General features: G+C 36.0%; 1 protein-coding gene across 4 annotated transcripts in view; it reads right to left on the bottom strand.

Moving 5' to 3' along the window:
* LOC144970314 (uncharacterized) overlaps window positions 1-16,895 on the bottom strand; it is an 83,463-nt gene that overhangs the window by 13,509 nt on the left and 53,059 nt on the right. For all 4 annotated transcript variants that reach the window (XM_078909818.1, XM_078909817.1, XM_078909819.1 and 1 more), the window contains 4 exons: window positions 3,490-3,619; window positions 2,395-2,541; window positions 1,151-1,318; window positions 438-510 (listed from right to left, as the gene is read on the bottom strand). In XM_078909818.1, the coding sequence (XP_078765944.1) occupies window positions 438-510; window positions 1,151-1,318; window positions 2,395-2,541; window positions 3,490-3,619 (518 nt within the window). The remainder of the gene's footprint in view (window positions 1-437; window positions 511-1,150; window positions 1,319-2,394; window positions 2,542-3,489; window positions 3,620-16,895) is intronic.

Raw genomic sequence — 16,895 nt, 5'->3', positions numbered from 1 at the left:
TCATCTTTTAAAAAGAAATTAAAATCTCATCTTATGAGAAGCTCACTAGATTAAATAAAACATCCTTTTAATAAGATATACATTTGTTACATCAAAATTCTCATGACATAATATTATAATCTCCTTTCATTCACCATTATTGTTAATTGTCCTGATATGATCTGATTCAATAATTCATGTTAACAGATATTTTTTCATCTCTGTATGCATATGCATGTTTTGGTGAATGTGTGTGTCTTTGTGAGGGTGTGTGTGTGCATGCGTGCTTGCATAAATGGGTGTGTGTACAAAAATGTTTTTAATGATGTTTTACAATTTTGTGCGCTAGAGCTGTTTTGTCAACGGGATTGGGCGCTAATCAAATAAACTTTATTATTATTAATGAAACGAGCACAAACATACGTCAAATACATAATATCAATTCTTGTTTTACTTACTCTGTCTGGGGCTCACAGAAGCTATGGCCTCTGGTTGCTTTGAAATAGCCATGTTCACATGGCTGACATCTCCCTGTAAAAAGAGAAATTTAATCAAGAACAATAGTACGGTGAGTCCAGCGTAATCTGAAACTAATGTTGGGGGCCGTCTGTTTGGCCTGACTCAGTAATAATATGACATTATGGATTTTCAATAAGACCTTTTCTTAATCAGATCTAGACCCAGCCACCCATTAACTGCCATCTGAACAGAGTACGTAGCAGTAAGAGAGATACAACCAAAAAAATAAATAAAAAAATAAAAACCCAAACAAATTAACTTTAAAAAAAAAAGGCAGACAAGTTATCATTCAATACAGAGAAGAATGTGAACTGACCAATACATACCTCGCTAACAGGAGAAGAATAATGTAGATGAAATAATTATTAATGGATGGATAAATAGCCAGAAGGGCTTGCATATTTATAAAAATATGTTAAAACAACATTTTTTTTAAAGGGTAAAATATTCTTTTACTTTGAATATCCCAGTAACAAACAGCAAAACCAATATCCTCCTTTCCACTCAAGATCCCAATTAGATAAAATCTAAAAATCTGCAATTATTTTGGGGAATATTTCCTCCTTTTGTTAAATGGCTCATCATTTTAAACTGTTTTTTTCATGGATAAAATGCTGTAAAATTAGGAAATAAAAGTGATAAAAAGTCAAACCTTTAATGTCTGGCTCCTTGCCTGGTTCACACTTATGCTTCATAGGCTGACAAAAGGCACTATTTGGAGCAGATTTCCAGGACTCTGGCATGTCAAACAACTGACCACGCTCTAAATCACATAAGCATCGACGAGTTTTCCAGTCATCAAAATTCTTATTGCCATTCACTATTCAAATACATGAGGAAAGAAAAGAAATACACAAATAAATAAATAAATAAATAAATAAATAAATAAATAAATAAATAAATAAATAAATAAATAAATAAATAAATAATATTGGTCAGTAATAATGGAAGTTTTAAAAAAACAAATTACCTAAAAAAAAAAAAAAAAACCTAGCTCATCTGTGAGAAATGAATCACATTTTTAAGGATCTATGTAATTTAATAGAAGTGAATATTTTTAATATGATGAATAAAAATATTGTGAAGACTAGTATTTAAACATAAGACCAGTCCTATGGTATAAGCAAAAAAGTGAGAGAGAAAAAAAAATCCCAAAAAAATCAGTTACATGGAGGAGAGAGAAAAAAAAAAAAACAGAAACGAAAAACAGACCAAGACAACATATGTTTCGTAAGCCATGAATACTGCAAGACATCAGATGGAAAAAAATGGATATTACAATTTTATGAAATATCCAGAGTGAAACTGATTTGTTCAAAGTTTGTTCAATCCTATTGTGACAAGAGCCCTTGAGCATTGCTGGATACATAATATTGAATTGCTATAGAAATTCCCTATAATTTAATTAAACAAATAAATCAAAATACCATGGGAAATCATTAACCTCACTGTGCATGTCAACAGCACAAGGTCAAAGCAATTTTTAAAAACTTAATACATAATACTGTACATGCCATCAACACGAGGTCAAAGCAATTCTTTGAAGGCTTATCCACAATACTGTATATGCCATCAACAGAAGGTCAAAGCAATTCTTTGAAACATTGTTTAACAGATGACTGCCATACTCTGGAAAATCTCATATTAAAAAATTTGGCCAGACAACTTGTCATTCAAATATCGATCAATTTAAATGGCCCTCATCTTCGCGAAGTTCCAGGTTTGAGAGTTTTTGCCAAGATGAGGGCCATTTCAATCAACTGGTCTTTGAAGGACAAGTCTTTTGGCCAAATTTTTATGTACAAGTTTTTTTCCAAAGTACGGCTATTAACTTGTTAAATGAAGCTGAAATGGCAGACTAATTTGATTGTATAAATAATATTTTGTTGTACTAACCATCTTCACAGTTTTCATCCAGAGGCCAGCTGACACATCTCTTATTCATGGTGAATGATGATGTCCGTTGTGACTGGTTGTAATGTGTACCACAAGTCTGACAGGTGTCGTGAGTGCCATTGATTGTGCACGGCTTTACTTCTTCACCTGGGTTGACATGAAAAGATGATTTGACAACATTAGATCTTAGATAACCTCAGATTATATTCTATCATCTTTCCAGTTATGGAAATTTATATAAGCGGATATAAAATGTGAAATTGCACATAACATATGAAGCCCAATACATTTTATCATGTTTTTGAAACACAACTTAATTTAATAGTTGAGTTGTACTCGTGGTGCTTTTCAAAACGTTACAACTATATTGACATATGAAGGAACTGGCAAAAGGCATGCTTTTGGAAGCTCTGCATACATATTATGAGGAAACACTCTTGCAAGAGAAGAGATCATTTAATAAACATTAAGATTAAAGGTTTTGGAGGGGTTTCCAGAATGATCTTAAGGAGATAAACCTTACAATGCAGAACTGGAAAGGACAACCCGAACCAGGTGATAAGCCTTAATTGCCCTTATGTCAACTGGGGTAGCACTTGTAAGTAAGCACTTGTCCCTTCACAGTAGAAATCACTTGCGCTGTTTCTCTGATACTTTTGCGTAATCAATCCAAAATCTTAACCTGTCATTACCACAAACATATTTTCATCACTGTGACCTTCAGTGATTGTAAATGAAAGGTTCATCTGTACTTCTTATAAAACCACGGGGAAACACTACAAAACAGAAAAGCTAGGGGAGAATAGCAGTCCTTCAAAGCAATAAGCCCTATGACATTGGCGTTTAACATGATTTCTTTACTTACATTACAGGGGCAATAGCAATTGCTTGCCACTTTTGCAAAGTTCTGACCACCATAAACAGACCCAGTTACCTAATCACTGCTTGGTGGACATCAGGAAAGTCAGAAGAAAAAAAATCTCGACTGCACCTGAGATCCATATTGGTGTGAAGTGAAGATTGGACCCCCAAAACTAGGAAAGTGAGGATACGTTACTTCAACGACATTCTACAACAACAAAATGTGATACTAACCTACTCCACAGCGAGTTGGATAACAACAGGTGGCATAGGGTTTGCCCACCTTCATGTTAGCTTTATGGTAGAGCTGGCCTTGGGGACAGATCCGCCATGTTCCTGATGCGCTGGCCATCTCGCAGTGGTGCTGGGAATGACAAGAAAAGAGTGGAGGAGAACTGAAGTTTATGCTTCTTTCTTGAGGTTTGCTTTGGTTTTCAAGATTTTACAGCACTTGCGACCAATTTAGGTCATTTCAGCACCAGTAAAAAGGAAGAAAATGAGATATCTAGTTTAAAAAATTCTAGATTTACAATGGGGAATGGTTCAAATGGGGAATAGATGTAGATTCCAAGAGCACACTATCAGTGTACTTAGTTTGGGATCAACTAAAAGTCTCATCCAGATATAAGCACAGGATACCATTAAGAGGAATACACTCAAAGGTTTACAAATTATTAATATTATATTCCATTTTGTTGAATGGAACATAGACCTCAACGAGATCTATGTGCCTTGGAACTGTTGTACGAAATCAAACGTGTTAAAGGCACCACGCTAAAAAATTGTACATATCTCTTTGCTTAAGGCGCTAAGCAACAACATTGTATTTCTTTGTAAAAAATCTGGATTTAAACAAAAACAAAACAAAAAAAAAAAAGGGGGGGGGGGGGGGGGGGACCTACACAAAACAAAACTACACTGTTTCCATTCCTATGTAGCCTATATAAAGTATCAGTTTAAATTTAAAATGCTTTATAAATTATGAAGTGCAATTAAATTAAGTCACATATCCCCTTCCAGCAAAAGAGCCATCTTTCTACCAATTTCACACTGACGTTGTGTATCAATTATAAAATAATTGCTTCTGATGCGTGTGTATGTGTGTGGCAGAGGGAGGGGGGAAGGCAAAGAGGATGTATAAAATGTTTCAACAGAGTGAATGATAACTTTGACACGATGTATCAGCACACCGATTATATGTCTTGTCTTTTGTCTCTCTTTTCTTTTCTGCATGTGTCTGTGTGTGTGTGTGTGGGGGGGGGGGGGGATTTGCCATACATCCGCTCTCAATCCAAGACTGTATCAAAATTATACATAAATACCGAGGGGATAAAGGATATTACTAAAATCTCAACGTGAGCGACTTCTGTGGAACTAACAAGAGCAACATGGCCATCGAAAGCTATCGTTATTAATTCTCTCCCAAGGCACCCCCCCCCCCTTTCCAATCTCTTCCTCTCTCTCTCTCTCTCTCTCTCTCTCTCTCTCTCTCTCTCTCTCTCTCTCTCTCTCTCTCTCTCTCTCCCTCCTACCCTCTCTCCTGCCCTCTAAGTCCACCCCCCCCCCCCTTTCCATTTTCTACTTTCTCACGTGGCCAGGGAATGATACACCGAGAGAGGCCACATTCACTAAACATATACGTTAACATTATAAAACAGGAATCACAAAATAATGACGAGGCAAAGGCTCGTCAGAAAAATTACGTGATATAATTTCTAATTAAACCTTCCTAGTTCCACAAGCAAACACGATTTATAATACGGGTGACAAAAATTCGAAATAATAATTAAACTTCCGAATGGAAGAGAAACCATATTATGGCAGTCAACATTTAATTTGAGGAAGGGAAGATTATAACGAGTTGAGGGCTGAAAGAGGATTGGGGGGGTATGCCTGTATGGTTTTCTGACGAGTCAATTTAGCTCCTATTGTATAGCTTTAATATCATTTAATACACTGCACCACACTGTCGAGCTCTGAAAAAAAAACAAAACACATATTTAAAAGTTTGGCCAGAAAACTCGTCCTTCAAATATCGATCCATTACAACGACCCTTATCATGGCAAAAACTCTTAAACATAGGACTTTGCGAAGCCTCAGGTTAAAGAGTTTGTACCAGGATGAGAGTCACTTTAATCAATCGAAATTTGAAGGACTAATTTTCTGGCCAAAATTTTAAATTCGTGTTGTTTTGTTGTTGCTTTTTCCCCCAATGGCAGCATAGTGGTTTATGCTTCGTATTTCATTCTTCTATTTTCCCTCTCCCCTCATACACGCTTTGTCGGCCAACCATGCATCACAGCCCCCATACAGCGCGGCCCGATGACACATTTACGACATAGAAATATACACATCCACAATTATTAACAAATCCATTATAATATAGTTCAAGATACTATACACTACATACAACACACTTATTATAACGTCTTACAGGACGTGGGACAACCTGAAAATAAAAACCGTAATAACGGGTAGCTTTTAAGCTACAGAACCTCTTCACGTTTAAAGTAAAACAACCTGAAATGTGACCCATCATCACCTCAACTTGGTATTATGTCGGAATGAACTGGATGAGGAAAATTAAGTATAAAGTCAAGATAATCGCATATAGAAGGAACGAAATTGACGCCACTCAGCTCTTTGTTATTGTTTTTAGACAGCCATTTGTATGGGTAATTCTCATCTAACTGTACTGACCAGATTATAAAACTAAATTACAAGCTACAAAAGCTCAATGTTACACATAATTTTGTGTGAAGATACGTTATATCCTTGAGACTATTTAACCTAAACACATAGCATCAATAGGAAATACCATTTTTTCTTTAGGTTTATGAAACATAACTCGCTCTTCTCAATGAGAGAGCAGTTATTCCAACTTAAAGTTTCATGAGTGAAAACTAACATTGAAAACTAACATTAAAGTTTAAACATCAAAGGTTCAACCATTTAAATAGTATGCGCCTGGATAAGGAGTTCACAACATTGCCATCCGGAAGTATAACGAACCAACACACAAAACTATGTGTAAACTTAAACGTTTATAGTCTTATTAATACAGTTTAGTGAGAACCACCCATAAACGCAGATGGCAAAAAAAAAAAAAATTAAAAAAAAATAAAACAATAACAAAGACCTGAGTGACGTCAACTTCATTATATCTATACTAAATGCCTGATACTGGCCAAAAAGACGACGATCACCAAACGAATGTAAAAAGTAAGTAGTTAGAAGTGCTTAAATAAACAAATGATTTCATTGGCTAATATTTAGCTACAACTCAAAAATAACTTTTCTCCGTGACCTTCATCTTTAATGGCGATTTAATTTATTTACTAAATTTTTTAACTTTTTTTTTTTGGGGGGGGGGGGGGCAGTATCAGGCTTTTTGTTCATGGAGCCTACGGTTCAACAAGACATAATACTGTTTTGAGGCGACTGGTATCAAATTGTGTCGTGGGCGGGGCGAGCACTGGATTCGTAGATAAGCCAAAATAAACAAAAGGGGTGTTTTAGTTTTAGAGTAGAGGATGGAAACTCATAGACACTTGCCATGCTGCTGAAATTATCGTATCGTGCTTGGTCTTTTCAGGAGGGAGTAGGTATCTATCCCTATGGTACGCCATCACTCACTCCCACTCCCACGCATAATAACATTCATTCAAGACAAGCGTGGTCGTAAAAAACCCCGACTTAATTCTGATGTAAACCGCGTAAACATCGTTTGCCAATTCATTAACAAGGTTTTATTTTTATAGGTTAGATTATTTCATTTGAAAACGTTATTCAGACAAGTGTTTATAAATTTCAAAATTGAACCTTGAAATATTTCATGGAGAAGGTTGGGTTTATTTTGGGTTTTTTTTTTTTGTTTTTTTTTTTTGTTTTTTTTTTTTTGTGTGGTTTTTTCGGGGGGGGGGGGGGGGGGGGTGGCCTTAGGAGGGGTGGATTTTTGGGACTTTTTTTTGTTGTTAATTTTGTTTAAAAAATGATTTCCCCCTTCTTGTTTTGTTTCATTTACCATCATTTAATTTATAGTTAAAAGGCATAAGCGCCACCGAATAGTATATTATGAGAGGGGAATATAAGCTAAGGGTGGACACTACGCGTAAACACCGCACATGAGAGCAAAATAAGAATAATAATTTAAAAAATAAAGTTAGACTCGCAGATTAAGCCATTTATATCATCCCTTTGTTAATTCTGAGACGACCAAAGGGTCTCTTCCTAATTCTAACTAAAAACATACATTAATAAAATTTTCATACAAAGGCACAGATTGAGCACATTGATGAAATGAGTACCAAGTACCAAGTCAAGACACCCATCAATGATTTCAGTACTCGTGAGTTTGAACCCTGGCTTGAAACACCCCCCCCCCCCCCCCCCCAAAAAAAAATAGTTAACTACCGTACTCCGGAAAGACGTGTATTTAATTTAAACATAATTTGGTCAGATAGTCCTTCAAATAACGATCGATTAAAAAGAACCTCATCTCGGCAAAAAAAAAAAAACCTCTCAAACCTGGGACTTCTCGTCAAATATTTAAATACGAAATTTTTCCAGAGTGCGGCAAGGAATCAACAGCCAAAACACAAAAGACAAGTCAATGCCGTGACGTAGATCTAGCATTTATCTGCTGCCGTGCAAGGAAGCTAAATCTTCATAATTAGAAATTTTGAAGAAGAAGAAGAAGAAGAAGAAGAAGAAGAAGAAGAAGAAGAAGAAGAAGAAGAAGAAGAAGAAGAAGAAGAAGAAGAAGAAGAAGAAGAAGAAGAAGAAGAAGAAGAAGAAGAAGAAGAGAGAGGAGGAGGAGGAGGAGGAGGAGGGCGAGGAAGAAGAAGAAGAAGAAGAAGAAGAAGAAGAAGAAGAAGAAGAAGAAGAAGAAGAAGAAGAAGAAGAAGAAGAAGAAGAAGAAGAAGAAGAGGAGGAAGAAGAGGAGGAGGAAATACGGTCATATATTGGGTAACTTGTCGCTAAAAGCTGACCTTGAGAAATTTGATCCGAATTCAAAAATTAAATAAAAAAAAATATTTTAAACTCGCGTTATTATTACAATTGCGTAACCTTACTTTTTTTTTGTAACCGAGATTTGATTTTTAAAGCGGTACAGTGATATTATTATACCATTTACGCCTCAGGTAAAAGGCATAAACCTTTTAACTTTTTCTTTTCTTTAAAAACGGCTTCCATTATTTTATAAACAACCCGCGAAAGAAGAGCATAAACAAAAGAAGGCATCTGACGAAAAACAGAGAAAGGCTGGAGAGGATTCATAATTTTGAAGCGGTAGGTAGCTGATAAGCACCATTAGGTTCCTAGAATCAAGTCTTTTTGGTCATAGAAGAGTCTGGTTGGCAACACGATGACTTCCATATAGAAAATAATAATAATAGTAGTAGTAGTAGTAGTAGTAGTAGTAGTAGTAGTAGTAGTAGTAGTAGTAGTAGTAGTGGTAGTAGTAGTAGTAGTAGTAGTAGTAGTAGTAGTAGTAGTAGTAGTAGTAGTAGTAGTAGTAGTAGTAGTAGTAGTAGTAGTAGTAGCTGCAGCAGCAGTAGTAGTTGCAGCAGCAGCAGTAGTAGTAGTAGTAGTTGTTGTTGATGTTGTGGTGGTGGTGGCGGCGGCGGCGAGACAAACCAACAGACAGACAGACAGACAGACAGACAGACAGACAGACAGATAGATAGATAGATAGATAGATAGATAGATAGATAGATAGATAGATAGATAGATAGATAGATAGATAGATAGATAGATAGATAGATAGACAGACAGATTTTTCAAATAAAAATATCTCAACGTACCAACACACAAAACTATATGTAACCTCAAACGTTTATCGGTCTGATTGCTACATTTTAGTGAAAACAACAGGAGGTCTAAAAGCAAGAACAAAGAGCTGAGCGACGTTAACTTCATTCGTTCTATATTATATACATTTGATACAATTCATACAAAGGTTAGAGATAGCTACTGCGCTGTTCTATTTGCTGTGATAAGGTAGCTCCTGGAACTACCATTGAATAGGCACCCCAGAGTATCACATTTCGTGCATTATATGGCATGTGAACCGAGACGACGAAGACGACGATGGTAACGACAATAACTACGAGATGAAGTCGTATTAAATAAAATAAGGAAAAAAAAAAAAGAAGATGAAAAGATTATTTATCAAGATTAAAGTAGCTGATAGCTTTCGAAAACCGACATGGCGCCATAATGCGTCCACAATACCCATAATACCAAATATGTCAACCCAACCAACTTCTGTAAATGATACGACCCACTATTATTATTCGTATGGCCAAAAGGGTATCCTTTTTAAATGCAGACATTTATATATTATTTCTTCTTATTATTACTTTTTTTGTGTGTTCCCTCAGACCCAGTAGACCCAATGGACGTTAAACCAATTTATTGTTATCCTTTTAACAGGACTCTATTGCACAGTACTTTACTCCAGATTAACATACCCAGCTACCCAATCACAGTTGGATGGACAACGGGATCAGAAAATAATCTCGACATCTATTTCGGTCCCTTTGCGTGTGAGACGAGTATTCTATCCACTGACCTATCAGGAACCGTGAATGCAGTCATATCATGGTGAATTTATCTCTCTTTTCCTCCATCCCAAGACGCTTTGTAAGATGAGGAATGATCCCCCCCCCCCCCCCCCCCCCCCCAAGTAAATAAATAAATAAATAAATCCATTTTGTTGTAATTTTAGGAGGTCGAGAAAAAAGTATAAAACACAAAACCTAGAGTGTGTACTTCATCAAGTGAAGGTCTTTTCGACCATCATCGGGGTTGGAACAATGCCTGAATATATCGACTCTATTGACAAATTATGTTGTTTTGTTATTTCAACGGTATAAATATTTTATGAAGTCATTCGAGTAGGCAGACAGGGCACAAACAGCGAGGTAAATTAGTCATTGTGATTGCCAACGCTTCTTCCTTGGGTTTTGCCATACGGAACGGAAATGTGTGCAATTTAAAAAAAAAAAAAAAAATGAAAAAGAAAAAGAGGAAAGAAAAAAAATCCACCCTTACACCCCGCCCCCGGGGTTTTGACACACTTGAAAGATCCCACTGAAATTATAATAATAATAATATTGTTACGTATGACATCCCCTCATCTTCTTTGAATTCAATTCTAAGATTGTGTCAATCTCTTTGAAAGCAGGATGCATGCTTTTTGTTGAATGTTTCAAATAAAATGATACAATCACGTTTTAGGAGTTTAACGGCGCTTACGACTCTTTTACAGACCTGTCTACTTGAGTTGTTTTTTTGTTGTTTTTTTTTAATCGTATGTTTTGTTTGTTTTTTTTGTTTTTCATCCATAATTAATATTATAAACTATATCAACATGTCCTCAATTGGATTTAATAGTACTCGAAATATCTTAATAAATGATAAATGAGACCAAACACAAAACATTCTTTTTCAAATGTTACGGAATTAAAGATAATTATCAAATTATCCAGCTCTTCAGTTGGTGCCAAAAATTCCTAGCTCTATTAATTCTTCACCCAAGTAGAATGGTCTGCTTTTATGGCATTCCTGGTCCTATGAAAAGGAAGATGGTAAACAATTTATCAAGGGACAATAATAAGACGGGTTTAGGGCTGAGTTCCCGCAACAATTATGTGACAACGCAGACGTCTCAGACAAAGAGAAATAGTTACAAATAGATTCCAACAATCTCTCCATTATTTATCTTTATTGATATTTATTATGTAAGAATGTGGTGCGTGTGTGTGTGTGTGTGTGTGTGAGAGAGAGAGAGAGAGAGAGAGAGAGAGAGAGAGAGAGAGAGAGAGAGAGAGAGAGAGAGAGAAAGAGAGAGGCTGCGAGTCTGAAATGACATGTCTTGTTTTTGTTTTTAAAAGTTTCACGGCTCTTGCAACACAAATAGGTCATATCAGCGCCAGTAAAGAGGAAGAAAATGAGATAGTAAAAAAAATTAAAAAAATTCTAGAATTAAAATTAAAAGATCCAAGATGATTTACAAGGGAGAAAAATTCACCTCCCAACACTAACACTATACATTTGATTGTTTTCATCCCAGCTAAGAACTCCGGCAAGGGCCAGGACAAAACCAAATAATCTCATTCCAAGACAAAAATAAATAAATAAATAAATAAAAAACAATGATATCCACTAAACGTGCTCAAAGTCCTTTACAAGGGGTCCTGGCCAACAGCAACACTCAACATATAGGACGTGACATGACGCCTGTTAGGCGACATTACAATTTTTTCGGACAAAGACAACGCTGGAGACGACAAGGTACTCATCTTACACCTGAGTACGGTGAGAGAATGTGAGTAAAGAGTATTTTCCAAGGACTCAACTATGCGCCGAGCGTGGCTCGAACCCAGGACCTACCGATCCAAAAGTGAGTGTCATACCACTAGACCACATAGCCGTACAAAGACAAAAAAAACAAAACAAAAAGACCCAAGAGAAAATTTTAAAAACAGATATAGGTGGGGGGGGGGGGGGGGGGGGGGAATAGGAGACGCAAGTGATCTCTTGCCCACAATGGGAGGCCAAATGACCCCTCCAGGGAATGAAATGAAAAACATGATTTCCTAATATATGTTACATGGTCTACTTCTTCTTCCGTGCTTTCCTAGAATCGAGTTACTGAAAATTAATTTGAGAGCTTCATAAAATCGGATAATTATACTTCCCCTTTTTCTTTTCTAATCAAATATTGGGCAGGTGCTTAAAAATGAATTATCCAACAATTGGTTCTGAAGTACAGATTGGGTGAAGCGGAGAAGCCAAACTCTTCTGTTTGTAGCCGCTCCATACAAAACCCTGAAAGGAGAAGGAATTGTGATTCGACAGGCTGCTACAGAGAAAGAAAAGAAATTACCCGAGAAAGCGTGGGTGGGGACCCTATACTAAGTAAGGGATAAAAGTACAGAGTCAGAGATATCGAAAATGATTCATCTTTTTAAGGAAATTGCATATCTGGTATAGCTTCTCACGTGACACAAATATGACTTTGAGCAAAATGGGAATTGAATTGTAATTTGTTGTTTTGTCAGATGAAGTGGATACCCAAAATAAAAGAATATTTAATAAATTCAAAATAATCAGACATAGTAAGTGATTATGGATTCATAGTGATTATGGATTTATGCACATGAAATCATATTAATTCTCCTCAATAAAATAAACACTCTTGATTCAGGTTCCATCTTTGTGACTATACATTACATTTTTACCATCAGTATCACTTACAAAAGTGCCAATCAGGAGGTCTGAGGTTCGATCCCTAGTCAAGGCAGGCAGGCTGATATTTGGGTTCCCCCCCCCCCTGTATTTTTCTTTTTTTTTTTTTTGCTTTGTCTGGTACATTTCAGACACTTTTTCAGATATTTTTCACTCCAACATAATACCGTTTTGAGGCGATGGGCCACATTTTCAGGTAGGCTGAGATACGACCTTCACCCGGGGTAAGCATAATGGCGCGTTGCCGAAACGTTTATCAATATTAACATATCATTATGACCCCATACGTTTCAAAAACGATCTGCCTTCACGACTTGTGCGGGTGACATTATTATGATGATGAGGGTTTTAAAAACCAGGATGTACATTTTAAAAATAATATAAATCTTCCAAAACAGAAATACATGAACGACAAAACACACACAAATACACACACACACACACACAACACACACACACACACACACACGCCTCTAAATAAAATAATGCAAATGTCATGCTTTTATTTCGTTTTATTTACAGTGCTTGAAATTATTTTATAGCTTATAATTTTCATTTTTGTTGTTGTTGATGATGATGATGATGATGATGATGATGATGATGATGATGACGACGACGACGATGATGACGGTGATGATGTTGTTTTTGTTTTTATACTGGCTTCATGCTCTAAATTTACATGATAACCCACCATCCTTAATTTTTTAAAACAATTTTTTAAAAAAAGGTGAACTAAGAGGGCCACTCGAAACGTTTATTTTTTCCATTAACAGTGATCACCGAGACGCACAAGTCGGGCAAAAATTAAATAATGGTCTTTAATCAATATGATAGAAGAGGTCGGTCTTCATTGATTCGATGCATATTCCCTGTTATGTGGTTGACCGAAATTGTGTAAAAGTCATTCAATAATTATGTGAGAAAAAATGGTGAAATAACCGACATTTACCATGCTGGATTATGCTTAGCCATTGAAATACTTGTCGAAATTATCTTAAGTAATAAAACACACATACACACACACACACACACACACACACACACACATATATTATATATATATATATAGGGAGAGAGAGAGAGAGAGATAGAGATAGATAGATAGATAGAGAGAGAGAGAGAGAGAGAGAGAGAGAGAGAGAGAGAGAGAGAGAGAGAGAGAGATGGAAAAGCAAGTCAAAGACAAAAAAATGTTGAAAAGAATACTGACAATAAGACAAAAAAGCATACACACATACACAAACACACACACACACACACACACACACACACACACACACACACATTTCACAGACGAAAGAAAATCAAAACTTTATATAAACAGCAATCTAATGACATCTATCATTACATGTTTTGAATAATCAGATAATTAATGGCTTGTCACGTTCACATCACGAACAGGCAATGAACCATTGTAGTCATAATAATCCACGACAGGCGATGCCGTAACAGAATTCATAAAATTATAACATAACATCTGGTAACCATTCGGCTATTCCATTCGGACAGAGGTTAGGTTAAATAATATGTGTTCATAACTTGGGCGGGCAAAATATTATGTTATACTTCAATGAATGACCAATCTTATTATTAACATACAACGATGCCGAAATAGTAGCTTTGTGAGCACGACAATGTAAATTCTGAATTATATATAAATATTCAATCCAATTCCCCACCCACTGTTCTAAAACATAGATGGGCAGTGTCAATCTAACTAGTATAGACAAGGACATAAATTAAGTGTCAATTAAAAAAATTAAAAAAACACCAACAAAAAAACAAACAAACAAACAAACAAAAAACCCAAAACACACAAACAAACAAACAAACAAAAACCCAAAATACACAAACAAACAAACAAACAAAAACAAAAACAAAAAACTATTGACAGCTGGTTTGGTCGCCCCATCAAAATTGTGTTGAAAAAGTTATAATTTTGTATGCTATTTTGATTCATTACGACAGTTTGCAAATTGTGATGCGGCGAATGACCCGTCCTATGATCCTGTTTTGTTGATAAAGGGGAAACCCGAAACGTCCTTTTTATCTGTTTTCGTATATTAAATTGAATCTTTCACATTGTTATTTATTTCTTTGAGCTTCGAGTAGCACCATTTACATTATGATCAAGGATGATGATGATACGTATTTGATCATGATCTGTAGACTCGCATATTGTCACATCGCATGCATGGCCAGAACTCCGCCTCCATTACGAGACGATTCGGGTATTTCGAGGTCCTCATTTCCACCGTTTCTTCAGCAGATGACTACATTCTAAATCAAGCGTGCATTCAGAAAACCTTAGCTATTCAATACCAGTTAAGAAGACAAGACGTGTACAATAGCGGCTCGGTGATGCAAATCGCAGTCTTGAGATATATCATTATGTTTCTATATTTAGATCTTCAATTAAAAATACAAATTAAAAAAACAAACAAATCAGAATTAAAAAAAAAAAATTATAACAATATAAATGGACGATGAGTCACGCAATCGTGGCGTCTTTGATCGAACACGCCATTTGTCAAGCGAGAGTGGGCATGGTGATCTATAACCAAGAGGTTGATAAGTTGCTCGTAGATCACATGATACGATCTGACATGAAATGTTCTCTGTTGATAAAACATTATAACCACTGGGTTTCCAACCCATCACGATTTATATCACGCTAAACCTGACGTGACAATTGAGATTCAAAATTTGTTTTTGTTTTTATGTTTATATTGGTTTTACGCTGCTCGCGACACTTTTACTGTGCCAGTAAAAAGGAAGAAAATGGGATAGTAAAAAAATTCTAGACTTACAATTAAAGCGTCAAAGAAACAGTAAGACAAAGGGAAATTGGTTCAAATATGGAACACACTATAATTTCAGTGTACATAGTGAGGGATCACCAAAACGTCTCATCCAGACATAAACTCAGGATCCCAGAGGAATACACTCAAATGTTTCTAAATCACTAACACATTCAAAATAAAACATAAAAAAAACAACATAACAATACATAACAGAGAGATGATAATAAAACATTGATTTACAAGGGTAAAGAAACATCTCCCAAAACTAATACTACAAATTTGACTGTTTCCCCCTCAGCCAAAGACTCCGGCAAAGGTCAGGGCAAAACTAAGTAATCCCATTCCAAAACAAAGACAGAAACCAACTCATAAAACAGATGTGGGGGGATAGAAGACATAGCAAGTGACCCCCTGCCCTCAAAAGACCCCACCCAGAGAGCCATAATTTGATCATCTGGTAATTGAGGTAACATGCACCGCAAACTTCCTGAAATGTTGTCCTGCACTATTATTTTAGCCCTCTTTTGATAATTCCAACCCACCTGATCCGGCCTATATTTATCTGAAATCGACCCATACAAACCAGCCGTGGTAAAAGAAGAGAGAGAGAGAGAGAGAGAGAGAGAGGAGAGAAGAGAGAGAGAGGAGAGAGAGAGAGAGGAGAGAGAGGGGGGGGGGAGAAAAGAGGTCTCTGCTGGTACAATGTTCGTATTGTTGTTATTTGAACACCTTTCAGCAGTTAAAGAGTATTAAACCGCGATTGCCAGGAATAGTCAATGGAAAACACATCAAAATTATGAATGTCAAAGGCAACAACACGGAATAGTGAAGGAACGCTAAAAGGAATACACTCAAATGTTTACAAAATACATTCAAATCAAAAGCTGTGCCTGTACAATTCAGAAACATTTGCAATGGAATAAAATATACAATCTCCCAAAACTAGTGCTATAACATTACCATTTCGGCAAAGGTCTCCAGCCTGGGCCAGGACAAAACCAAGTATGTAATGTCATTCCAAGACAAAGACAGAAAACAAGATGGAAAAAGAAATAATATAGAGGGGTTGTAGAAAGCAACAGTGACCTCCCCGTCCACCATAGGAGAGAGAGGGAGAGAGAGGGAGAGAGAGAGAGAGAGAGAGAGAGAGAGAGAGAGAGAGAGAGAGAGAGAGAGAGAGAGAGTGCATTGCCCTTGTTAAACCTTTTAAATGGTATACTTTATTAATATCATATCATACGTCGTATAACGCCTAAAAGGCTGTGACAATTTATTTAATGAAACTTGATAGACTGTCGACGTATTATGGTCGATCAATACATTGGATGATGCTGATAGCTGTTACGTATTGGCATAAATAATGAATTTACCGCTAAAACATTAATTATGCATGAGCTGAACAATAACTATCAACGAGTATATAAGTGGTCGAATTAACCTGCGTGACGCTATTTCAATAGTTTTTTTTATTGTGTTTTTTTTTGTTCTGTTTTGAATGTCATTGCCATACCATATCCACAATGAAGTTTAATAATAATAATAATAATAATAATAATAATAATAATAATAATAATAAT

The sequence above is a fragment of the Berghia stephanieae genome, chromosome 4, assembly GCF_034508935.2.
Source record: "Berghia stephanieae isolate SIO BIC M18660-M18661 chromosome 4, UCSD_Bste_1.3, whole genome shotgun sequence".
Lineage (NCBI taxonomy): Eukaryota > Metazoa > Mollusca > Gastropoda > Nudibranchia > Aeolidiidae > Berghia > Berghia stephanieae.
Note: the sequence above shows the minus strand (reverse complement) of the source record. Positions and strands in the feature narration are given on the sequence as shown.